Source organism: Neopelma chrysocephalum, unplaced genomic scaffold (genome assembly GCF_003984885.1).
Source record: "Neopelma chrysocephalum unplaced genomic scaffold, ASM398488v2 Primary Assembly neopelma1_98, whole genome shotgun sequence".
NCBI classification, from domain to species: Eukaryota; Metazoa; Chordata; class Aves; order Passeriformes; family Pipridae; genus Neopelma; species Neopelma chrysocephalum.
In genome coordinates, this window is record NW_020897761.1 from 4,722,556 (window position 1) to 4,747,193 (window position 24,638).

Consider the following 24,638-nt stretch of genomic DNA (forward strand, 5'->3'; position numbering starts at 1 on the left):
ATCAAATGCTCTATCTTACACAGACCTGAATATCCTCCAGTAGCTGCCAACACACGCACTGGAGTGACCTGTACTTATCAGAGAAGGAAAATTAAAGAAAAACAGATGAGAACTATTCCAGAAATATTATTCTAGGAAAAAAATAACAAATCACAGAATAGTAACATTAACTAACTCAGACAGTGTGCTCTGGCTAAGGCCTGGCTTTGTAGAGAACCTTAACCACAGCTTTCTGACCTCCTCCTTGAATATACCTGCACGCAGACAATATGTTGCTCTAGGGCTTTGGTGTCTGCAAAAAAAAGTGGCTACAGGCTGTTTGAAGACGACATTCTTCTTCATCATGCTGCAGGCTGGTGACAAAAACTAAGGAAACACGTCACAGTGCATTAACATTCTGAGCTGTCCCCATGTTGGCCTAATTGCTTTTTAGAAAGATCATTTATTATATGTCTAGTCTGCTGCCATCAACAAAAGTCTGTGAAAGTGTAGTTGTTTGTACTTACTCCAGTATCTCTCTTTGGCAGAGTGGAGAATGAAAAGATTTTAACATATTTTCATTAACACTAAGCTTTGTCTTGAATTTTTTAAGTACTACAACATTCAACATAAAAAAAAATTCTGCAGACATATAAAAACTGGACAAAAAAACCCGCATTCGAGCTAGCCAAGAACTGCAGAGTATAGAACACACCAATTTGGGGCCAGGACCACTTAAACTGTACACAGATGAAATAATAAGGAATGAGTTCATGCAGCAGCTTTGGCTCGAGTTGTGAGATATTCCAAACAAGTAGTTACATTCCTCTCTTTGAAAAGAGGTTTTGCATCATGAAGTCAAACAGAGAAGATCAAATTGTTTACATCCACTCTTGTTTGCAGACCTGCTAGGATTATTCATTACTGAATAGCTTTTAATTAAGTGTCTGGCAAATCAATGTGCTTCCCTTCAGAAAACATGGTGTTAGCACCAGTGCAGTGCCTGTACACAAAGAGTACATCTGAGGTACATCTGTCGCTGTTCCAGACACTGCCATCTACATTTCACAGGGTGTTCATCTAGACTGCCCTCCTTTGCTCACTGTCCTCCAGATGCTGGAGGAACAGCAGCTCTACCCAGCCCGATTCAAGGTGCTCTGAGCAATAACTGCATTTTGGTCTGTGCCACACCAGTTTCATTTTGACTCATTTCTTAAGCTTGCTTACATGAAACCCAATATTTGCATCCTTGAGTTAATTTGTTTTAATTTACAATCCCTAAAAAATTTAAGGCCTTTGGTCAACCTTCCAGCTCCTGTCTGGTTTTTCCTGGGAAAAAAGCCTCAACTAAACACCCAATCCCACCTAAATCTGATGCAGGAAATGGAAGGAGCTGAGTGAGTGAAATGGTGCAAGAATGCTTGAACGTGGAAGCAGTATAGCAATAAGCACTACACAGCTGGTCTGGCATCAAAATAAACATGCCCCCTGCTTGAGCACTTTGATAATCAGAAGAGAGAGGAACTAATTTATAAAGTCAGCCTGCTTGAGCAACATTGCTTTGTACAAGCCCTGAACTAAGATTAAACGCAGCAAACACCCCTGCTAACTTCTTTTGCAGCCTTCCACCTTTTAAGTTGTATTGTATTAATTTTCCACTCAGAATAGTAACTTCTGGTCCTCAGGAAACACAGACCATAGAGGGAAAACATATGCCTTAACATCAAACAGTAATCAGTGATGCAATTTCTGCTTCCTAGCTTTAAAAACTACACCACCACTAGCACATAAGAATGTTGTAAATACGGAGAACTGAAACGTTCACTACAAACCCTTGGTTCGAACAGGACTAACTAGATTCAGATTGTCCTCTATCTTCAGAGGTCTTACAAAGAGCCATGCACTTTAGGAAAAAAAAAAACCAAACGCTGCTACCTCACTTTACTTCCAAAGAAAACTCAATTAAGAGCAAAATTTAACCTCCATTCCAACGCAAGCTGTACTTTTAGCACAAGGCAGTAAGAACACCTCTCACACTCCAAAGAGTTTTCTGTACAAACACTGGGAAAGTTAATGAAGAGCTGAAAGTACAAATCATTTCAAGTTTGCATTGGCTGGCTTCTTAACTCAGCTTACAAAAGCTGCTGTCTTTAATGATGCCTCTCGAATGCAGGAATGCAAAACCTATACAAGTTTTTTGTCCGTTCTTACGGAAGTTCTGGGTTTTCTTGAGTTTATTTCATATGAATATTACACAATGTACAGCAGAGAAAAATGTTTCAATAGAAATCCACACCTATGCTGAAAGAATTTTTCATAATCTAATTTTTTCTAGATTTTGAATTTTTTTATCAAGATAACTGGGAGGCAGAATTGAATCCTTTCTCACTGCAAAGTGGAAACATGAGAGAAAGGCCCTATAAGGACACAAACCGAATTCCTTCACATACCTACTGTTTATGCCCTCATATCATTTAACTGCAACAGGAAAGGCAATCTGTTTCTTTTCATCAAGAGCCTCTTTCCTTCAACCGGAAGAGTGGCTTGCTTAGGCAGCGTTTCTTTTGTTCAACTTCCCAGTGGAAAGTTGTTTCCCAGTGAGGAGTGACTGCACAGAAAGCCTGGCACTTCCCCACGGCTGGCAGGCTGCACAAACGTGTGCCACTGGGACATGCACCACGAGGGGCCTCACGCCAACGGCTTGCTATCGGCCCATCTCAGTATAACCCACTGCAAGGGCTGAGTGTTAAGCCAACAGTTTATCCCTCCTAAGCCCAAATGAAAGTCCTGCAGTGTTTCTTTTTATCCCGCAACATCTGCTTAGATTAGCAAACAAAAACACGTGTTACAGAGCTCAAATGACAGCTACATCTGTGCAGCTCTGAGCGCCACATATGGCGTCTGAGGCAGCCGCGAGATGTTTTAACCCTGCTGGCGCCAGCTGAATCCCAAAACATTTGTCCTTTCTCAAAGCCCTTTTTCACAGTATGTGCCAAAGAGCATTTGCAACTGTTCCTTCATGTTTCAACAAACACAGGTACAATGTGCAGTATTTCACAAGCCTTAGAACTGCTGCCCTAAAACAGCTTTGGGTGGAAATGCTCACGCAATCATCCTTCAAAACAAACAGCTGATCATTACCCAGCTACACATTTGACTAGTGACTGTCACGGTGTGTACTTCAAGTAAAATGACAGTAAGTCATTTTAAGGGTTTTGTCAATGAACCCTTATATTCAGACAATGGCACGGTGCCATGTCAGTCCTGGTTACAGGGAATCGCAAATCAAATGACTGCTGACAGGTCTCTTCAGTTTGGCTTTGCAGGCAAATACCATTTAAAAATGCAGTGCTCTTAACTGTCTACTGTCAGACCTTTGCTAGCTTCTCGTGAATTCAATATCAAGTTTTCACTGTACTCTCTACTTTCACTGTAGCACGTTATTTTTCATTATAAAATGCAGCCCCCCCCCAAATACGATTAGTGAGGAAAATTTAATATCAAGCACGAGTGGCAATTCTCAGACATGAGGAAACTGTACAGCAACATCCCTCCAAAGAAGGCACATGCCTTTGACACACAGTGACCTGCACTGCTAGTAAGCTAATACAGCAAAATTCCATGTGAATGGACAGCAGTGTTTTCTCCCTTACATTGAGAGACGTGATAGGACCCTCAGCTCACAATGGCTTTCAGAATATGACACTGAAGAACAACACGCAGAGTTTAAAAGCCACAATCAATAAGCTTTGGTACTTTTCACAACTATGCCTTCTTCGGACAACAAAATGCAACCAAAGCAGCTCCAAATTACTAGGAACTAAATCAAGTTAACACCCAGTTCTTTATCTAGTTAAGATGTCAAAGCTGAAAGGGGAAAAAAACCCCCACACGTCTCAAAAGCTATTTCTGTTTACACCTACTGCTTATTGTGAGCTACTATGGAAAAACTTCTTTATTTGCACAGAGATTGTTGAGAGCTTACACCTTTTCTACTCATACAGTATATGATCAAAAGGGAGTCTGAAGAGATTAGGCTCACATGAAACTCAATACCTGAAGCTTCTAAAAATCATAAGTAAAATCTGGGGAGATAAAGGGGGATGGAAAAAGAACTAAGCAGTGACATTTCCAATTCATCTATTTCAAAAGGAGTGTTTTTATTATATGGATTAGAAAAATGGTTTAGCCCTAATCAAAAATCAGATATATCTTCCTGTATGTAAGAGACCTTGAGAACTTGTACTTGAGAAGAAAAATGATGGAAAAATATCTTTTGCTACGCCTGCATCCCTGGTCTGCAACTCCAGGTAGGCCAGCAGATATCAAGCTGCTCATCCCCGTTCTCTGCCAAGCTGCCAGACTCCCTGTTTACTGTTAGAAATCCTATTAGAGTTTCCCTGAGACTCTGAAGGGATCTGGTTATCCCATTAGATGCCACAATACCTATTACACAATAGGTAACTGAGAGCTGTTTCCAAGCCTTGGTTATCAGCTATCACACACAGCCAGAACTTACATCCAGTCCCATTGCTGGTGTGGTGCCTTGAAGCAAGGGCTTAGTCACCGGTATTTTCCCACTTGTTGAGCCATTTCCAGCAGCTGGAGGCAATGCATTCACCGTGTGGTTTTGAAGTGGTGTGGTCCCTCCAGTGACAGCAATGACTGGCTGGGAAGCAGGAAGCACCCCAGAAGCCTGAAGCTGCACCACGGAGGGCTGGGGGAGCACCACTGACTGACCTGGAACACAAGAACAAACAGCAGAGCTCAGCACCTGTGGAATGGATTTGTACACCATCACTTTGTAGGGGTATACTGACAGAGGTGGTAGAAAGCCTTGCTTCCCCACCTGCCCTGCACAATTTATCTCAAATCCACTAGTATATTGCACAGAATAGGAACAGAAAAAAAAGTTTTAAAGTTTGCAGGATTCTTAATCCATCCTGCAAACTAAAATTACACATATTAAAGGGATCCAATAAATCAAACTCTCTCCCAAAAGCTCTTCAAAGTTAATAAAATTCAACAGTTATTATAAACATTACTCATTTCAGTATTGCTAACACTTGAAGCACTCTGGACTTTTTCAAAGAACTTAGCCAGCTTTCCTCAATCTTCCTTCTCCCTTTTGTTCATACCTACTTTATTGCTGTATTCAATGGAAAACTTACCACACAGAATTGACTCATACTACACAGACTGATACAAAATAGCATAGAGATAGAAGATGAACAAAAAAGAACAATGCAAGTTACACTTTCAAAACTTATGCTAAAGCTTCAATTCACACTAAGACCATTTGTTTTAAAAAATGTTTTGTGCAAGAAAGTTTATGCACAAGCTGAACAGAGTTTAAAGAAAAGGAGGCAGAAAAAATGAGGTAATTTTGACAGAGTTTGAAATGGAATTAAAAACAGCCACGTCCAAGAAATTTCAGTCCAACAACTACATTTAACTCAAGCAGGTGCTTGAGTAATATTTTGTTGTCTGAAAACACATTAACGTCTCTCTAATCCTTTGTAACAGGATGACCTCGCCAGCTTTCAGAAACAGCACATTCCAGCTGAGCATTCCAACCAAAATGCACGACAATGTATTACAGCATTTACCCAATCTTCTGGAAGGCAAAAAATGAAGTAATATACCTAGTGCCAAGATCTTTTATGTATGGGGTGCAGGATTAGATTTCCCTTTTTTTTGCAGACACAGTCTTGAAGACACGATAAGTTAGTACTACTCTATTTAAGAACCTTAAACGGTGAATTTGAGACTATTTCAAATTTTTTTTAATGTATAAAGCCCATGCTTTCTCCTTTAAGCTTTTATAAAAGGGACTGTAAAAATACGATTTCTCATGCTCCTTTGAAGATAATGGGATATTTCAAACTGGTAGCTCCAACCTGTCATATGCAGTGGATGAAAAAAGATCCTTATGGTTTTCATTATGGAAGCGGCACAATAGAATTTTTAAACATATCACCACTTAAACATCACATGGAAATACTTTCCCAAAAGTATTTCCTCTATACTGTCTCACACAAACTACTGCCCTGACTTTTCTTCAGGGAAAAGGAGAAGTTGATCTTCACAGTACTATACTTACATCCAAAAACTCCCTATCCCCAACATTCCTTATTCCAGATGGTATTTTATCAGCTGGAACATCAGAAGGAATAAGAATTAGGTCACGCTGACTGTGCTGACCTGTGTTTTAAGCAGTCTAACAATCTTAGGCATTTTGTAACAAACATCAGTGTCTCCAGATTTGGCTGAACTCCTGATGGAAGAGCAATTAGAACGAAGACAAATTTTTCACTACTGCAATAATTTCTAGATACATGCCCTTAACAATTTGTCTGCCTTTCCTTCCACGCCTCAGTGCCTGGGCATTCAACCGCAAGGGACTGTGGCCATCAGCTGGTGAAACGAGCAACTGCATCTGACAATTCCTGCAATGCAAGCAATGTCCCCACAGCCTCAGCTGGAGACTGAAATAAGGCTTTGGATTCAGAAATGAAGGCTCAAGCTACATCAAAAATCGGTTACAGGGCAACTTCAGGAATTGCTCATGGATGACTAGATTTTTTTCTTAATGACAAATTGCCTTGAATAAAGTATATGTTGGAGGGATATGAAACGTTTAATTAATTTGACAATGAATTTTGGGTTAAATGTGTTCAGTAGTCCCACACTGGCACTTTACAAACACAAGCACACCTTCATCATCACATCAACCCCCAAATAACCTTATTGCACAAAACTCTAGGGATTGTGAAATTACTCATGCTTTGACTGTGACCTAGGCTTATGCAGGCATGAAGAATTATCAGGGGACAGGAAATCATTTGCCTCTCGTTTACATCAGCTTGCAGCTGTAAGGAACTTTTCTAACCTCTGACACAACTCTCAGTTTTTAGCAGATTTCAGAACATTCTATTTGATGCTGTTTAGAGAGATAAAAAGCCATAAACTCATGTTCCCACCATCCTGTGGCAGTTTCATGCGGGCAAAAAAACCACTTTTACCACTTTCCCCAAGCTTTCCAGCTTCATTCAAGCCACTCTGATTCTGCTGGACCTTCCTTTGGTTACAACAGAACAGCACTGTAATCACCTTATGCACCACAAGCAGAGCACAGCAGAGGGTCCCTACAGATCTTTCCCAATCAGCAGTTTTATCTCCACAGCTCAGCACAGTCTCTGTCTTCCACTCCAAATAATGGAATTATCATAATCCAGTGTCTTCCTTTCCAAATAATACCCAGGTAAGGGCTGTTTCTCATAGGACTCTACAAGAGGAGTAAGGCCATCTTCTCAGCCTTAAGCTTTTTCAGCCAAGCACGTAGGACTGCTTTTTCTCCTACCCCTTCCCTTTCATGCATCAAACCTCACTTCATTCTATCAGCCAACCCAAACAGACAAAGTTACCCCCAAGACCTGGCTCAGTCAGGACAATTCACCTACCTTTAGGAGGTGCTGGTTGGATGTTAACAACTGGCTGATTCTTTGGCAGTGGTACAAGCATGGGAAGAGTCTGAATAATGATGGTTTTAGCTGGGACACCAATGTTAGCCTGAGCTTCAGGCACAGCAGGCAAAAGGGGTTTGGGTTGTATCAAAGGCCTGGACACTGTCTGACTACACCTCTTTAGGTTCCTTGCAGAATTATTTCCTAGAAAAGCAAAGAAAGTCAGAACAGAAAGCATAAAATAAAGAATTCAAGGAATAATAAAATGGCTTTTGGTATGGGGTTTTTTTACCTATCTATAATATTCGTTAAAAATAAACATATCTGATCAAAAACTCAAGTCAGAAATGATAGGATATCTATTGTCTGTTAGTTAATCATTCATAAACAACACACATACTAGCTATAGGATCAAAGTAAATTGCATACTATCTATGGGATCAAAGTAAAGCACATACTATCTACGGGATTAAAGAAGTTCTCTCTCTCATACCAGACCGAGAAGAGATGCTGACAGCAGGCTTCTTCCCCCCATCTCCTTCAGGGGATGCAGGGCTCCTGCAGCTCTTGCTGTAGAGAGAGATGGGAGACATCTGGGAGCTACAGCTGAAGTCCACATCATCCTGCAGACAGAAAGTACACAAGATTAATGCTTCAGAAACACAGAGAAGTATCTACTAGCAGTTCAGTGTATATCTGCTTTTCATCGCTTCTGTGTTGCTGCTGCAGCAAACAGGAGAAAGGTTTTGTTCTGCAGTTTTATCCTGGTCAATGCCAAGTACCACTAAAAAAAACCAACAAGTACTTCTGCTCATCAGCAGAGCAATGCAAGGCAGAGGCCAGCAACTGCTAGATTCAGAAGCCTTTAGAAGGTATTTTGTTTGGCAACCAGGCTAATAAACATAACTGAGGAAACAGAACTGAACATGCTCTTATTCAAATGGGTCATAGAGAGGTAAGAAAACGCCATTGAAGGAAAGGTGCTTTTGCAAGGGTTGGAAAAATAAGATGTTTCCTCTTATGCCACAAATTTGATCAGAGAAGTAAATCACTGGGCTTTTGTTGCTATATGTGTTACATGGAGGTTTCTGCGTACAGGCACATTCTGCACTGGAGAGTCCACAGATGAGGGAGAAGGGACCGAACAGTTTGAAGTGGCTGGTGATAAGGGTTCTGTCTTCACATTGTCATCTGCAAGAGGCAGATAAGGAAATTTTACTGCACAAGTTTTTAGCAAGGAGAGATCAGTAAAGAACACACTGCTCTACACCAGCTATTTAATTCCTGAAGCAAAGCACAGCAGAAAACATAGTGAAACTAAAGATACTAAACAGCTTAGCTTGTAGGGCAGTCCTTGGCAGCTGTACCTGCCCTACGCAGCACAACTTCTCCTAACACAGCTGTAGGGAAGCGAATAGTTCCACATAAGTTACCACTAAGTTGTAGCAGCTCGCCCTTGTGGGGCAGAGGGGTAAGAGTCACACCTGCAAAATACAGAAGATTAATTACCTGTATAAGCATGGCCTGTAATATTCCAAAGGTCTGAGTCCCAAGACATCAAATCCAAATCAAAATGAAAGTTATAGAGATCATTTTCCTGAAATGACAGTTCAGAAAAAGAGACAAGACAAAAAGAAAAATACATTGACGCCACCAACCATTATGTGCACATTCTTACAGCTCCAGAAAACAAAACAAAACAATACAACTATTACTTCAGTTGCCTTAAGGCATGCAGAGATAAAAGTCCTTAAAGGAGAAATTCTCAACTAGAGCATACAAGACAAGGCTTATTTTAAACCTTAGACCTGTAGGAAAGGAGCATGTCAGTTTAAGACCATCACTAATTATCATACACTTATCGGCAGTTTCTAAATCAAAAATTCTAAGTCCATTCATTGAACTACCTCAAATAAAACACAGGTCTGCCTTGAAAAATTTATTTCATGCCCTTCCATCATTACATCTCAAAGCATCTTATAAACAGAAGCACCATTAGGGATGGTTTACCAGAAGGAAAAGAGACACAAGTACTGATTTGCTTAAGAATTGATGAACAGTATATATAAGGTCTCCCTATATTTGAATAAACTGACATCATCATTTTCTAAAGCCACAGACCCCAATTTCCTTTTCCAACAAAAATAAAAACAAACAAACAAGAAAAAAAGATTAAAATCACTTCATACATATGATTTATCATGGAACCTTTAAAACAACAATTGGGGGGGTTGCTCCATTTTTTTGTGCTTGTGCATCTGTAAGTCTCAGTTCTCTATGCAAATGTGGCATTTTATGAGCACTTGCATGAAAAACACAAACATGACATACCCAACTCACACAAATACACAGCAAAGATTTTCTTACTAAAAACTATCCTGCAAGTGTACCTTTTCCTTACATTCTCAACTTGGCCTTAAAAGGAGGCTCAAAAAGTCTGCACAGACTACAAGTTACTACTACTACTTCTACTTACAAGTTAGAATGAAGAGAAAGCTCATCAAAGCACATTGATAGGAAGAATGACAAAAACTGGGCTGTGCAGTAAGAGCCTCCACACAGGCAACTAATGCCAACCTGCTGACAGGCACTACCTTTCCCTTGTACAGTCATGCAGTTCCAACGTTTTCTCCAGTGAGTGGCTCTACAACACCTGTAGGAAGGCTCTTAGTACCTGGGATTTACGTTGGATAACCCAGGGGGTGTGCTGGAGATGACAGGGGGTGTGCTGGAGGACACAGTGAGCAGAGAGAAGGCAAGAGGAAGAATATGCAATGCAGTATCCATGAGGCAGGTGCCCCAGGAAAGAAAAAGTGGTATGTGCAGTTGGACAGTAAAATACACGGGGATTAATGCATAAGGTTGCAAGCAAAGGTTTTTGGAGAAAATCCTACAGCAAAGAAGAAAACACGAAGCCATCTAACAGGCAGGGTGGTAAAGCCCAGCCCCGGTGGATGCAGGTGTAAGGCGCCCACGCCTCTCCCCTCCCGCAGCACTGCCCTGCGGGGTTCACCTTCCCTGGGGCAGCGACAGCACCGCCCCTCCTGGGCACGGCACCTCCAGCTCTCACCTTGGACTCTCCCCTTTACACCTTCAACCTCCGGCCTTGGCACCCACAGTTTGATAAGCGATCGATATCCCAGTGACTCACGCAGGGTGAAGGCCGGGAAACCACAGTCTCCTGCCGGGCCGCCCCGGGGGGATCCCCGCGGGTCACCCACCGGCCGAACGGGCAGCCCGGCCCCCGCCGCCCCCGTCCCCTCCCAGTACTCACGTCGGGCTCGTCCTTCGGGGCCGCGGCGCCCAGCAGCTCGCTCAGCTCCTCGCCCAGCACCGCCTCTGCGGGAGAGACAAGGGGCTCAGCGCCGGCCCGGCCCGGCCCGGGAACCCCGCGCCGCCCCGGCCCCCCCAACCCCGCTCACCCCAGTCCAGGCCGCCCCCCGCCGCGGGCAGCAGCCCCGCCGGCTCCCACTCGGCCTTGGCCGCCGCCATCGCTTCCCTTTCCTCCCGAAACACACGTCTGCTTCCGGCAGCACCGCCCCCGACGGCGGCCGCCGCCGGACACTCGGCGGGGCGGGGACGGGGCGGGGCCGGGAGCGGCCGGTGCGGGGCCCGCACGGGCGCTGCTCGCTGTCCCAACCCCCAGAGTGGGGATCGATTAGGATCCGAGTCCAATATATGACCCAACACCATCACGGCACTGAGTGCCACATCCAGTCTTTCTTTTCTTAAACACCTTCAGGGACGGTGACTCCACCCTGTGCAGTCTATTCCAATGTCTAATCGCTTTTTCTGTGAAGAAATTCCTCATAATATCCAACCTGAACCTCCCCTGGTACAGCTTAAGACTGTGTCCTCTCGTCCTGTCGCTAGTTGCCCGGGAGAAGAGACCATCCCCACCTGGCTACAACCTCCTGTCAGGGAGTTGTAGAGAGTGATGAGGTCTCCCCTGACCCTCCTCCAGGCTAAACAACCCCAGCTCCCTCAGCCGCTCCTCATAGGACTTGTGCTCGAGTCCCTTCACCAGCCTTGTTGCTCTTCCCTGGACCTGCTCCAGCACCTCAATGTGCTTCCTGAATTGAAGGGCCCAGAGCTGGACACAGTACTCGGAAGTGCACCCTCAGCAGTACCGAGTAGAGAGGAAGAATCAGTTCCCTGGTCCTGTTGGCCACACTATTTGATGGAGACCTTCCTCCCCTCCCAAGCACACAGAGACACTGGTTGGACACAGGCATTTATTTGGGCCCTGCTGACACAAGCCTGTCCCTGGGGCAGCCTCGGGGGAATGTCCAAATTCACAGGGAAGGTCCACGGGTCGAGCAGCAGGCTGCCCACATGAGACAGCGGCCCATGGCCCCAGACAGGTCTCCAGCCACCTTTCCTGGAGGCAGCTTCCCCTCCTGGCGGTACATGCAGTGTGGGCACAGTCTCCACAGGCAGCGCTGGTCCAGGCTGCAGCTCCAGGCATGGAGTCCCTCTGGGCCGCAGCGGCAGCTCCCGCTGGGCCTGCAGCACTGGGGGACACAGTGGGGTTCAGTCATGGGCAGGCTGGAAGCACTGAAGAGACAGAGCTGGTGTTATCCACTTTGGGCCCCAAGGGTGTCCCCACCTGGGAGCATTCCAGCCAGGAGGATGGCTGCTCAGGTGAATTTTGAACAGGGTGCTGTGAGTGTCTTGGCAGCACTCACCTCACAGGTTGGCATCATACGCTGCGTTGGTGAAGGTGCCTGGTGATCCTAGGTCACTGCAGGGCAAACAAAAGGGTGTCACCTTGGACAGTGCAGGAGTGTGTGAAGGGCAGGGGTTAACACAGCCCTGTCAGCCCCCAAGATCCTCCCACTGCATATAAAAGCAGCCTCACACAGGCAGATCTGAGTGACAGCAGAGTGACAACCGGGCTGTGAGAGTCACAGGGCATGGCTCTCACCTGGTGTGGTTCAGGAGCTTCTTCTTCTCCTCTGATAATGGTGTTGAAATATCCATGGGGACAGAGCAGATAGAAAAGAAAAAAACGGATGTTTAGTGAAGGTCATGAGAAGCTGGAGCAGAAGTATGGGATGGAGCGGGTAGGAACTGAAGCATTTCCTGTCTTCACAGTGAGGGTGTTTATCTGGCTCTGCCCTCCAAAGCTGGCTGCTGACTCTTTCAGCTCAACAAACTGCCACGGAACCATGCAACTTGCAGCAAATAAGACACTTGGATTGAGGCAGTCACACTGTTAAACTCTTCTGATCATCCCACCCTCCCCAGGGACTCTGTAACCACCTTGCCTGAGAGCCCCTGGAGAAAGCTATTGTGGGCTGTGGGAGGTGTTTCCATACCTCTGTCACTGAGGCGCTTGGCAAGGATGGCAATGAGCCCCCCAGAGAGCACAAGACCAGCTACCGTCAGGGCTGTGCCACTGCTGTAAGCCAGGACTTGCTTTAAGAAGGCACCATCCTCTGAAACAGATCCACAGACCCCCAAGTTAGAAAGTTGCCAGTACTTCTCAGCCCCTGGAGTGCCCCTCACCACATTCAAGATGCACTTGCAAGAAAGCTGGACCCCCTCGCAGCACTAGAGGAGCAGGGGGGTCCCACCATACCTGTACAGACAGGAGGATGCCTGGTCCAGTTCCCTGTGGCCTCACACCAGAGCACCTCTGCTCCCATCCGAACAAACCCCTCCTCACAGGAAAAGGTGCACGTGGAGTTGTAGGTGAAGTTCCCATGCACGTGAGAGCAGCTCAGCTGGCCTCTGCTGGGGGGGTCCAGCACTGGGCAGCTGATGGCTGGAGATAGAGCACAGCAGCAGTATTAGAGGACAGGACTGATGGTAGTGAGACACGGACACATGGGCTGGGAAGCCAGGGGATGAACTGACATAGACTGAGGCGCTGGGGAAAGCAGTCTGCTACAACAGAGCACTCCCAGACAGGTGTGAGATCATGAGATTTACCTTTGCATTGTGGGGTGTCCCCAGTCCAGGTCCCCATGGCTGTGCACTTGCGGCTTTCTGGCCCCATCAGCACAAACCCTTTCTGGCAGGAGAAGGCACATGTGGAGCCAAAGGTGAAGTCCCCAAGCGGGTGGGAGCAGGAAGCCTGGCCCATCTTCGGGGTGGTCAGTGCCGAGCATTTGATGGCTGCACGGGTAAAGAGGCACTCCTCAGAAAGGAGCCTGGGATACTACAGTGTTGGGACCAGGGGGCTGGGGAACATCCTAGTGCCACCCCAAGGCCAATGACACACTGAGCTCTGGCAGCAGCAATACCTTCACAGTGTGGGGCATGCACCGTCCATGTCCCCATGGCCGTGCACTCCCGACGCTCCGGCCCCATCAGCACAAACCCCGTCTGGCAGGAGAAGGCACACGTGGAGCCAAAGGTGAAATTGCCGTGGAGATGGGAACAGTTCACGTCTCCCCATCCTGGAGCACTGAGCGCTGGACAGGCAATGGCTACAGAGTGAAGAGATACACTTCAAGCAGGAGCTTGGGAACTGGGAGACTAAAATTCTGGGACCAAGGGGCTGAGGAATATCACAGTGTTACCCCAAGGCAAATGACACCCTGCACTCTGGCAGCAGCTCTACCTTCACAACGTGGGGCATCCCCTGTCCATGTCCCCATGGCTGTGCACTTGCGGCTCTCTGACCCCATGAGTGCAAACCCCATGTGGCAGGAGAAGGTACACATGGAGTCAAAGGCGAAGTCTCCGTGGAGGTGGGAGCAGTTCAGCTCTCCCCAGTCTGGAGCACTGAGCACTGGACAGGCAATGGCTGCATGGACAGAGAGAGATTTTCAAGCAGGAGCCTGGGAACTATGAGGCTAAACTGTCGGAACAAGAGGACCAAGAGGGTCCTCTGGGGAACATCCCATGGTCAACCCGAGGCGTGTGACACCTTGAGCAGCAGCAATACCTCTGCATTGTGGTGTGTCCCCGGTCCAGACTCCTGTGGCCATGCACTCACGGCTCTCTGGCCCAATCAGTGCAAACCCTGTCTGGCAGGAGAAGGCACATGTGGAGCCAAAGGTGAAGCTGCCATGGTGGTGGGAGCAGTTCATCTCTCCCTGGTCTGGAGCACTGAGCACTGGGCAGGCAATGGCTGCATGGCAAAAAAGCACACTTCAGGAGGGAGCTTGGGGACTACAATGCTAAACTCTTATGATGAAAGGACCAAAACACTGAAGAACATTCCAGGTCAACCCAAGGGCTGAGACACCTTGAGCAGCAGCTCTACCTTCACATTGTGTTGCATCCCCTGTCCATATCCCTGTGGCCATGCACTCACGCCTCTCTGACCCAATCAGTGCAAATCCTGTCTGGCAGGAGAAGGCACATGTGGTGCTGAAGGCAAAGTCTCCATGGACGTGGGAGCAGTTCAGCTCTCCCTGGTCTGGAGCACTGAGCACTGGGCAGGTGATGGCTGCAGGGTAAAGAAGCACATTTCAAGTAAGAGTCTGTGGACTACGTGGCTCAGCTGTTGGAATGAGAGGACCAAGACACCCAAGAGCCTCCCATGGTCACTCCAAGGCTGTGACACCTCAAGAAGCAACTCTACCTTTGCACTGTGGGGTGTCCCCAGTCCAGGTCCCCGTGGCCATGCACTCGCGGGTCTCTGACCCCTTCAGCACAAACCCCATCTGGCAGGAGAAGACACACGTGGAGCCAAAGGTGAAGTTCCCATGGAGATGGGAGCAGTTCAGTTCTCCCTGTTCTGGAGCATTGAGCACTGGACAGGCAATGGCTGCAAGGACAGAGAAAAACTTCAAGCAGGACCCTAGGTACTATGAGGCTAAACTGTTCAATCTGAGAGGCTTGGAAAAACCCAAGTGTGACCCCAAGGCCAGTGAGACCTTGAGCTCTAGCAGTAGCTCTACCTTCACAGCGTGGAGTGTCTTCAGACCAGGTCCCTGTGGCCATGCACTCAGAGATGTTTGGCCCCATCAGCACAAACCCTTTCTGGCAGGAGAAGGCACATGTAGAACCAAAGGTGAAGTTCCCATGGAGATGGGAGCAGTTCAGCTCTCCTTGGTCTGGTGCATTTAGCACAGGGCAGGTGACGGCTGAAAGGACAGAGACACACTTCAAGCAGGAGTCTGGGGAGTACAGGGATAAACTGTTGGCATGAAAGGACCATGACACTGGAGAACATTCCATGGTTAACCAGAGGCCTGTGACAGCTTAAGCAGCAGCAATACCTTCACAGTGTGGGAGGTCTCCAGTCCAGGTCCCCATGGCCGTGCACTCCCGACGCTCTGGCCCCATCAGCACAAACCCCGTCTGGCAGGAGAAGGCACACGTGGAGCCAAAGGTGAAATTGCCGTGGAGATGGGAGCAATTCAGTTCTCCCCAGTCTGGAGCACTGAGCACTGGGCAGGCAATGGCTACAGAATGAAGAGGTACGCTGTAAGCAGGAGTTTGGGAACTGAGAGACTAAAATTCTGGGACCAAGGGGCTGAGGAACATCACAGTGTTACCCCAAGGCAAATGACACCCTGCACTCTGGCAGCAGCTCTACCTTCACAACGTGGGGCATCCCCTGTCCATGTCCCCATGGCTGTGCACTTGCGGCTCTCTGACCCCATGAGTGCAAACCCCATGTGGCAGGAGAAGGCACACATGGAGCCAAAGACAAAGTCTCCGTGGAGGTGGGAGCAGTTCAGCTCTCCCCAGTCTGGAGCACTGAGCACCGGGCAGGTGATGGCTGCAATGGGAGAGCAAGTCTCAGAGACAGGATAGATGAGGTTAAATCTAAGGATTAGGGCTGAATCCAAATCAAAGGAAACCAAAGCTGTGGTCATATGTCTTCAACTTACCTTTCTCACCCACACTTTCCTCTTCAAAAACAGTAGTTGGTACAATGCTTTTTCTGCCCTACGAGTGATTTGCTGGGGGGCACACAATTGCTGCTCTGCAAGAGCCCTGTTTATCCCTTGCACTACCCTGGGATGAAGGACCACATCTGCTGCAGTCTACTTGTCTCCCTTCCTTTATTGGAGCAGAGACCTGACTCTATCCTTGTCACAGTGGCAGGGGAATGGCTTTGGGGCTGTAGAGAACCAGGATGGGATGACGGCAATGGCTACAAGGGTTGTGTGCCAGCCTCCCCAGGCTGTGGCCAGGATGTGCTTTGCTGCATGCCAGGGCAGCACCCAGCATTTGCTGGGGTGAGTGGCTCTGCTGCCTGCGGGACCACTGCAGGTTAGTGCTGGGAGGACATTTAACACCCCCAACACCTAGCCCAGCTGAAACACACCCTGTCCACTGTACCTTCGGCTTTCAGACCAACACCAAACACTTTCCTAGGTAGACTTTTCCTTTTATAGCTGTTTTACAGGCAAGTCTGGTTTCTCACAGAATTCCCAGAGGTGTCTATTGGTGAACATGTCATGCGGATGGGAGCAAGTGACCCAGCCCCTTTTGGGGCCAGCCAACAATGACCATGCAACAGCTGAAGGCAGGCACAGGGCAGGGTTTGAGACAGGGCAGGCAGCCTTGTCCTTCACAGCCCTCACAGCACCTTCAGCCTCACCACAGCAGGAACCTCTGCTCGTTTTTGGAGTAAGCCCAACTGGCAATGCTTACTAACACTGCTTTGTTATCACAGGCAACCGTCTGACCCATCTGATTCTTTGCAAGAAACAAAAATCAATCATACATACAGCCAGCAGGAAAAAAACAACGGGCTGGGAAAACAAGCCTCTGGGAGTTTGAAAAGCCTGGAGCAGGCAGGCACAGCCCAGCTTGCCTGGGGGGACTTCCACAAAATTTGGAGCCAGCTCCTGCCCCTGCTGGGGATGCTAGCTAGAGAGTAATCACATCACAGCTCCATGGCTGTTGCTCTTAACTGCAGAAAGTTTTGTTGGTCTCAGGTGCCTAAAGTAAGCACCAGGTTGGACTACAGGCACACCTTTCAGAGGCATCATTGGCAGCACTAACTTCAAGGCAGGCTTTCTTTTTAAAGAATATATGTACAGAGATGCTGTTTGGCCCCTGACAGCTTCTGCTGGGTCTCCCAATAGAGAGGGTCCCCAGTTGCCGTCCCATGTCTGCTCCAGTCCTTGACTCGTCCCATCCTTGTGCAAGGCTGCGGCACAGGAAAGGTGGAGCAAGGCTCTCACACCCTCAGAAAAGCCCAGCGCTTCCCTGGGACGCCTCGTGCCTGGCTGCAAGCCCTCAAGCCGCCAACAGGAAGACTTTCCCTGCCCCTGCAGCATAACACACCACAGCTTTCTCCTCTGTGGCTTCCTGCCATGCTCTGTCCCTCCCAGTTTATATCTAACCTCATTTCATGGGTCCTTATCCCCACTCAAGGTGGCTCAAGGTGGCCTGCCAGGATACCCCCTTCCCCTGGCTGCAGGACAGCAGCCCCTCTTTTTTCTGAGGACCTTCAAGATGCCAAGCACCTTTCCAAGGCAGATGAGGGTGGGCTTGGGGAGATGCAGACCATGCTACTGGGTTAACAGAAATGCTAAGACACCATCCTGACCCCTTCCTTAGTGCACACAGGGTGCTGACATCTGGGTGGAATTCAGGACAGCGAGCAAGGGCACGGGGACAGCCAGGCAGAGCAGGGGGCTTATCCAGAGCTCACAGCTGCTCTGCCCATTGCAGCCTCATGAGGGGATCACCTCCCGCATGCAGCACCAGGAGATGCTTCCACAAAGGGCAGGGCATGGCAAGACTTGCCTGAGCAGCATCGGGCACATAGTGCTGGTTCCCCCAAAGCATCAGTGCTGTATCTCTGAGACTCCCAGGCCCTGAGAGGTCCTACCTGTGCAGATGGGGATGTCTGCTGACCACTGCTGGGAAGGCAGGCACCGCAGCGTACCCATCCCTTGCTGCTTGAACCCCTCCTGGCACCCAAACATGCAGGTGGAATTGTAGCTGAAGTTTCCGTAGGGATGGCTGCAGTTCATGTGCGCTCCCTTGGGTTTCAGCTCAGCACACTGCACAACTGGGAGAAACACATCACTGCCAGCCCATTAGGAGCACAGGGAACTTGCCCAGTTTGCCACCAAGGCTCAGGCTTTCCAGCAGGGAGGGAAGGATGGGTATGGATGGCTCACCATACTGGCACTCAGGGCCGTGGAAGCCGGGGTAGCACTCGCAGCGGTAGCTCCCAATCGTCTCCACGCACTCGCCGCGCTGGCTGCATGAGGAGGGCTGGCAGGAGGCTGCACACACAGAGGATGGTCATCAGGAGCTGCTGGCCGCCCTGGTGGTCCCCAGCCCACCCAATCCAGGTCTGGGCCACAGTCCCCCTACTAACCCTTGTAACACAGCGCCTTTTTCTTCCGGCTGCAGGGCTCGTCATTCCATTTGCCCGACTGCTCCTTCCGCTTGATGTAGATCTCCACGCAGTCCTGGTTGGAGCGGCGGTTGTTGGGCTCCCCAACTGCCCAGTTCTCTGCCTCCTTTGTCAGAACCTTCTTGGTGCCCACCCAGGTCCAGGTGCCTCCCAGCTTGCGGATGCCAATCCAGTAGTAGGTCCCATGGCGGGGCAGGTTCTCGTTGAGGTACTCGATCTCCTCCTTGTTCTGGATCGCCACCAGGTCGGTAAAGAAGGTCTGGCAGTAATTCCTGGCCTGGTCCCACGTGTAGTCCCCTCGGTCACTGTAGTAGTACTTCCAGGCACCCACCTCCTCCCACAACACCATGCCTGTGAGAGAAGGTGAAGTCTGGGATCAATGCAGAAAGGATGGAGCCAGGCCAGGGATGGGATCCCTTAGGGCATGAGGGTGGTCTAAGCCTGGCCAGTAATAAGCTGAGTGAGGAGATGGGATGAAAGGGCAAATGTGGATGAGAATGGGGCTCTAAGGGTACATGGAGACCTGGGTATATCAGGCATGGCAGAAGGAACTGAAATCAGGGGGACAGCACAGGAAGATGGAGACAGGGGGAAGGCTGAGACAGTGGGTAACATGGGGCAGGCAGAGTGCAGGTGGCAGAAGGACCTCAAGTGGTGATGCCAACCCCTTCTCCAACACAAGTATTGAAAACCCAGCCCCACAGCCCTGTTCCCCTGCCCACAAAAAAGTTTCCCAAAGGGGAAAACCCCACTTCAAGATGGTTCCTTAAACACGGTTCCTTCCTTGAGTGCAGAAGTGTGCCACTTCAGTCTTCTTCCTTTACAGTGCTACATGAGAGTCAGATTGGAGCAAGGCAGAGCAACAAGTATGCCCTCACCCCCAAAAGCATTTGGATCCCAACCTGCTCATCTGAGCTAGATATGGTCTGAGGAGTCTTGTAAAACTCAGGGTTGCAAAACAAGATCTTACAAAAGTCAAACTCACATCCTGGTCATGCCCACCAGGCAGGGCATGGCCAGAGATTAACTGGAACCCATAGCCACAAGTGAAGGACACTTTGCTGAAACCCTGCTCTTATTTACTGCATTTCACACCACAACTTTACGCAATCAAAGGGTTTTAGCCACAAAAAGAAGCTTCCTCCCTTCTCCCCAAAAGTAGGTATCTCCACAACAGCTGAAAGTGATATGGTATTCATATTTGTCAGAAAGTGAGATGGGAATAAAAGCCTGCTCCAAACAACCAGCCTGGGGTGCCCTGTGTCTCAGGAGAGCACACCACACTGCAGTTATGCAAAGATCTGGGCATCACAGAATAGATGCAAATTTAGGGCTTCTCAAATCTAATTAGAGCTGTAGTTTGGCCAATAATTATATATTTTTCTAAGTAAATTCTCATAATTTGTCTAGTTTTCCTTGTGAAAGAGCAAACTATCCACTTTGTTCAACAAAAACTGAAGCTGCAGAAAATGTGGTTTCCCACTACAGCCCTTATCTTTACCCTTTGGGAATTTGGGGCTCCAGGACAGGAGCTCAGGGCACTTTCTGGGAGCCTGCCCCATCCTCAGTTCCCACGGCCCCCTCCTGGCCCTCACTGACTCCCCGGCCAACCCCTTGGCTCCCTTGGCAGCCCTGATACCTCTTCCCAGGGTGGTGCTCAGCACCCTCCACACTCAGGCTACCTTTGCATTTTTGTTTTCCCCTCAGAGCTAAATCTCAGACTCCTCCTAACACTTCTGCATTTGCCTCATTTCTGTTCCTTAGCTCAGTCATGAAAGGTCCTTTGGAAAATAATTCAGCTCACAGAAGATTTCCAGGGACAGAGCAGTTAACAGCAGTTTTGCTCTGTGCAATGCCAGCATGTGAAGGAAATATCCTACAGGCAGCAAAACCAAATTCTTTTCTACTCTGATTTCTCCTCCTGATGTCAATTAGCAGCTCTAGTTCTGTGTGGTGCTGCCCCAGCTGTGCTCCCAACCCTTGCACCTGTGTGTCCTATGCCCGTGTCCATGCCCAACTCTGCAGCACAGGCGTGGGTGTAGGCAGTGGGTAGAGCTGCTGCTGCCTTTCTCCAGTTCACAGTAGGGTGCAGCAGCTGCCATGCTGCATGTGGGGAACCAGACACCCTGCAGGGACCCCACATGTGGCCGAGCCCTCCCTGGGGGTGCGAGGATTGCCTGGAGGAAACTGGCCTGAGCAGACACAGCCTCCTCCCAGCCCAGGAGGATCCAGCCCTGGAGCTGGCAGCCACAAGGGTTGTGACTGACGACCCTCCAAAATAACACTGGGGCTGCCCTGCTCCAGTTTCCCAGACCTGCAGACCCCTCGGCAGCAGGGTCACACGGGGCTTACTGAGCGGGTGGTGGGTGACTTACCCCATGTGATGGCAGCGATGCCCAGGTAGATGCCACAGGAGCCCAGAGTCCATGTCCTCCCAGCAGATTGCAGTCCCACAGCAGAGTCCTGACAGGGAGGGAGAGCATGCACATCCCAGGAGGCTCACGCACACCCACAGTGCTGCCAGGCAGTCCTGGTGGACATGAGGGCACGTTTCTTGTGCCAGCTCATACACAGGCATGGATGGTCCTGCCAGGTGTGGCTCTGCTGCAGAAAGGGCCCTTCAAGGGAGGCACTTTGGGGGGCTGTGCCTGCAGCACGGCTGAGCAGTGAGGGAGACACTGCTGGCAATGCAGTTAACTCCTGGGGAGTCCCTAAATCCAGGGCATGTCCTGTGGCTTCCCAGCCCTTCCTGCTCAGCCAGGGCTGGCATCTGCCTTGCAGTGGCAGTGCCCTGTGTGCGTGGCAGTGCCCTGTGTGCCTGGGGTCACCCAGGCAGGGTGTCTCTGGAGCAGCCTGTGTGTATCCCACAGCCCCCAACAGTGGCACTAGTTGCTCTCAGTGCCTGCCCATAGCCCTGCCCTCCTCCAAATCCCCTTTTCCAGGGAGACCCTGAGTCATCCCCAAGGAAAGGAACAGGACTTACCATGTTGGTGCTGCAGACACCTTGCCCAGCCAGTGGCAGTGCCAGGCGTGTGTGGTCCCTGGCAGGCAGCGGTGCTCACACTTCCTCCGAGCCTGCAGAGCATTGCTCCCTGCCCTTGGCCTCTTCCCCTCCCACCCCAGCCCCACTGCCAGCCCTCATCCTGCCCCACATCACCACCTTCCGTACCACAGGGCTCTCCCACCCCGAGAAACCCTTCTCTCACCTGGGGCTGGAAGGGAACAACGGGATCCCCACTGACCATAGCCCTGGTGGGACTCAGCTCAGCACCAGCCCCATGGCATGGGAGCTGGGTGCACCCCCACACCGCCATAGGGATGTGACAACCACAGGAGCTGACCCACAACCAGCCAGGATTGCCCGAGCCCCCCAGGAGATGGAAAAAGGTCCCCCAGGAAGGGTTCAACCCCAGCCCATGGTGCCCAGGGCACCAAGACCTCTCTGACCCACCATGTCCATGTGGCGGCATCCACGCTGGTGGTTGGGAGACAGAGGAGGGATGAGGTGCGATGAGGTCCCACAGGGGCTGAGTGGGAGCGTGGCTCACAGCCTCCCAGCTCTCATGCTGGATGCTCTCCTCATGCGCAGGCTTTTTGCTCTGGCTGTGAATCCTCATATACCCTTTATAAACAGTTACTTACACAATGTATTTTCCTGTCCTTATCTTTATAAGAAAGGTCCAATAATATACCAGAGGAACTTCCCCTGCCTTCTTAATTTCCATTAGAAACTTCCACCAGAGTTTCAGGAATATGCCTAATTGTGTCCACCTCCCCTTGGATCATTCTTGAATCATAATAAATCTTTCCTTATCCCATTCTGCTCATACGTAAAACTGCCTTGGCAGGGTTTTCTGCAGGAATTACTCTGCTCGCTTCCAGCTAAAACCAAGCAAGAGCCATGCAGGTCACATTCATCTTCCAGTTCCAAAGAAATTGATTCTGCTCCACTGGGACTCATTCTAAACAAAAGGAGGAACCCATCCCACAAAAGTCATAACCCACTAATTACTTTATACTTGGCCAATACAAATGAAACTCAGTTCCTGCCTCTGGATATCTTCCTTGCATCATGCTTTACTGCAATTGTCTATTTTTATGGAATTACCAGGGATGAGTCTGTATGTCCAGTAATTCAGGAGCACTCGCTTTCTAGCAGCTCATCTGCTGAGGGTGGTCAATTACAGCACAGGAGAGGCAGGCAGAGAGGCTGAGGGGCAGCTGCTGGGACAGGAGAGCATCTCCAAATGCTGAGGGTCAGCTGGTCAGGGTGGGAACTGCCTCTCCCACTGATGAGACACCTGCTGGGACTCACAGAGGTGTTTGTGGGTGTGTGGCCCAAGGAGAGAGCAGGCTGTGCCCCTGCCAGTTTCACTTCTGCTGAAACCCAACACGGTAGGGTAGAGTAGTAGAAAAAAAATATTCCCACCTTTATTTTTGTAACTACAAATAGTTTCTGGTATTGTTCTAAAAACAGAATCAAGGTGGCTGACACTCAGAGGCGGCTGCTGCTGCTGCAAAATACATGGCAGTACATGGCCAAGTTCAAAGTACTTTGTGGGATCAGGTACCCCATGCCCACAGATACTTGGGCTCAGAGAGGGGGTCCTACCTGGCAGGACAGATATGGAGGGTTGCTTTGCAGGTAGTGGAAAAAGGTACACATGGTAGGAGGAAGACCCAAATCAGCTCTGCTGGAAGCTGGTTAATGGCCAGCAGCCCTTTCACATCTCAGATGATTTCCAAGGTTGGCTTCCCTGGAAAGGATTCAGGATGCTGCAGGACACATGCTCCCACTGGATTCCTGCTGCCTCGCTTACCAAGGAAGGGCCTGTCCCTGCCTGAGCAGTGCAAGGATTTCCTAGGTGGAAAGATGGTGCACCCTGTGCCCACCCCTCTGAGGGCAGAGCGCAAGCTCCAAGCCAGGGCTTTGCTCAGCATGTACTTGAGGGAGCAGGTACTAAGATACTTTCTTGTGTTACCTCCTCACTGTCCCTCTGGACGCAGGGATCTGGAATGGAAATGTGCCTCCTTTGCTGTGCCCTGGCACTGAGCAATAGACAGAGGCAATGCTCTCTCTCCCGTGAGAGATCTGCCACAGGCTCTGTCTCTGGGAAACGGGCACGGGTATGTGTTGTTTACAGCAGAGGCTCCTGCCCCACGGTGGCACAGCCTCCTCCCCTCCTTGTGCAATGTCCCCGGAGAGGAACTGCAGAGGAACCAACTCACCCTGGCACAGCCCGTCTGGCTCGGCTGCTGCCGGCGATACAGGGGGCACCTTCCTGGGGAGCCCCCCTTGCCCCCGGGGAGGGCTCAGCAGCCCACTGGGGCAAGGAGGCACCTGATGGCACCCCTTTGGGAGTGTAGCATGGTACCAGCGAGGACCCACACCCCTGGGGTGCAGCCTCATTGCTGCTATCCCTCTGTTCCTCCTTGGGAATTTGGGCAGCTCCCTCTGAAGCTTTAGAGGCATCTCCTGAGCATGGGAAGCAGATGATTCCCCTGCCCCCCCAGGTCCCCAGGGAGTGTTTGACCCAAAGGCTGTCCCTGGTCTGCAGGGTGCCTTTGAACAAGTCTCCCAGCATGGCACCTGGTGCACAACCCCAGCAGCCAGACCCTCCTCGGATGATCCTGGAGGAGAGCAGCACCCGATAAAAACTTTCTCACAATTTGGAAGTGTTTGGCCACAGGGAGACGCATTATGACTGCCACCCTGGACTGGAGGGGTGAGATGGTTGCAAGGATTAGTCAGGACCAGATGGACAGGGATGTTTCCAAGACAGTCCAGGGACAGTGGTACCCTACACCCCTCACCCACAGGGAACTTGCAACACTGGGACAGCCCTGGCTGTGGAATAGAGGGTTAGTTTTGGGGAAATCACTCCTGCCCACTCTTGTCC

The 24,638-nt window shown here is 49.5% G+C and overlaps 2 protein-coding genes across 3 annotated transcripts in view; both read right to left on the reverse strand.

The window, feature by feature from the left end:
* The window catches only part of ATF6 (activating transcription factor 6), a 76,156-nt gene extending 65,169 nt beyond the window's left edge, over positions 1–10,987 (reverse strand). For both annotated transcript variants that reach the window (XM_027694640.1, XM_027694639.1), the window contains exons 1-7: positions 10,868–10,987; positions 10,720–10,784; positions 8,955–9,042; positions 8,542–8,636; positions 7,939–8,068; positions 7,443–7,649; positions 4,499–4,719 (exon numbers count right to left, since the gene is read on the reverse strand). In XM_027694640.1, coding sequence (XP_027550441.1) covers positions 4,499–4,719; positions 7,443–7,649; positions 7,939–8,068; positions 8,542–8,636; positions 8,955–9,042; positions 10,720–10,784; positions 10,868–10,937 — 876 coding nt within the window. In that variant the 5' untranslated portion in view covers positions 10,938–10,987. The remainder of the gene's footprint in view (positions 1–4,498; positions 4,720–7,442; positions 7,650–7,938; positions 8,069–8,541; positions 8,637–8,954; positions 9,043–10,719; positions 10,785–10,867) is intronic.
* A 705-nt stretch (positions 10,988–11,692) lies between these two features.
* Positions 11,693–22,350, reverse strand: LOC113973064 (P-selectin-like). The gene is made up of 19 exons (XM_027694748.1): positions 22,190–22,350; positions 21,114–21,201; positions 18,700–19,089; positions 18,497–18,604; positions 18,202–18,384; positions 15,946–16,131; positions 15,626–15,811; positions 15,305–15,490; positions 14,986–15,171; positions 14,665–14,850; positions 14,344–14,529; positions 14,017–14,202; positions 13,697–13,882; positions 13,383–13,568; positions 13,030–13,215; positions 12,767–12,886; positions 12,373–12,403; positions 12,134–12,189; positions 11,693–11,993 (listed from the first exon to the last, which is right to left on the reverse strand). The coding sequence occupies exons 1-18, from the start codon at positions 22,196–22,198 to the stop codon at positions 12,135–12,137; spliced, it is 2,844 nt and encodes a 947-aa protein (XP_027550549.1). The 5' UTR covers positions 22,199–22,350; the 3' UTR covers positions 11,693–11,993; position 12,134.
* Between the last annotated feature and the right edge of the window lie 2,288 nt (positions 22,351–24,638).

Coding starts and splice junctions, on each gene's coding strand:
- LOC113973064 (XM_027694748.1), bottom strand. Junction 15,491..15,625: donor AGACCTCCCACACTGTGAAG/GTATTGCTGCTG, acceptor CTGTCCTTTCAG/CCGTCACCTGCCCTGTGCTA. Junction 15,172..15,304: donor AGACACTCCACGCTGTGAAG/GTAGAGCTACTG, acceptor CTGTCCTTGCAG/CCATTGCCTGTCCAGTGCTC.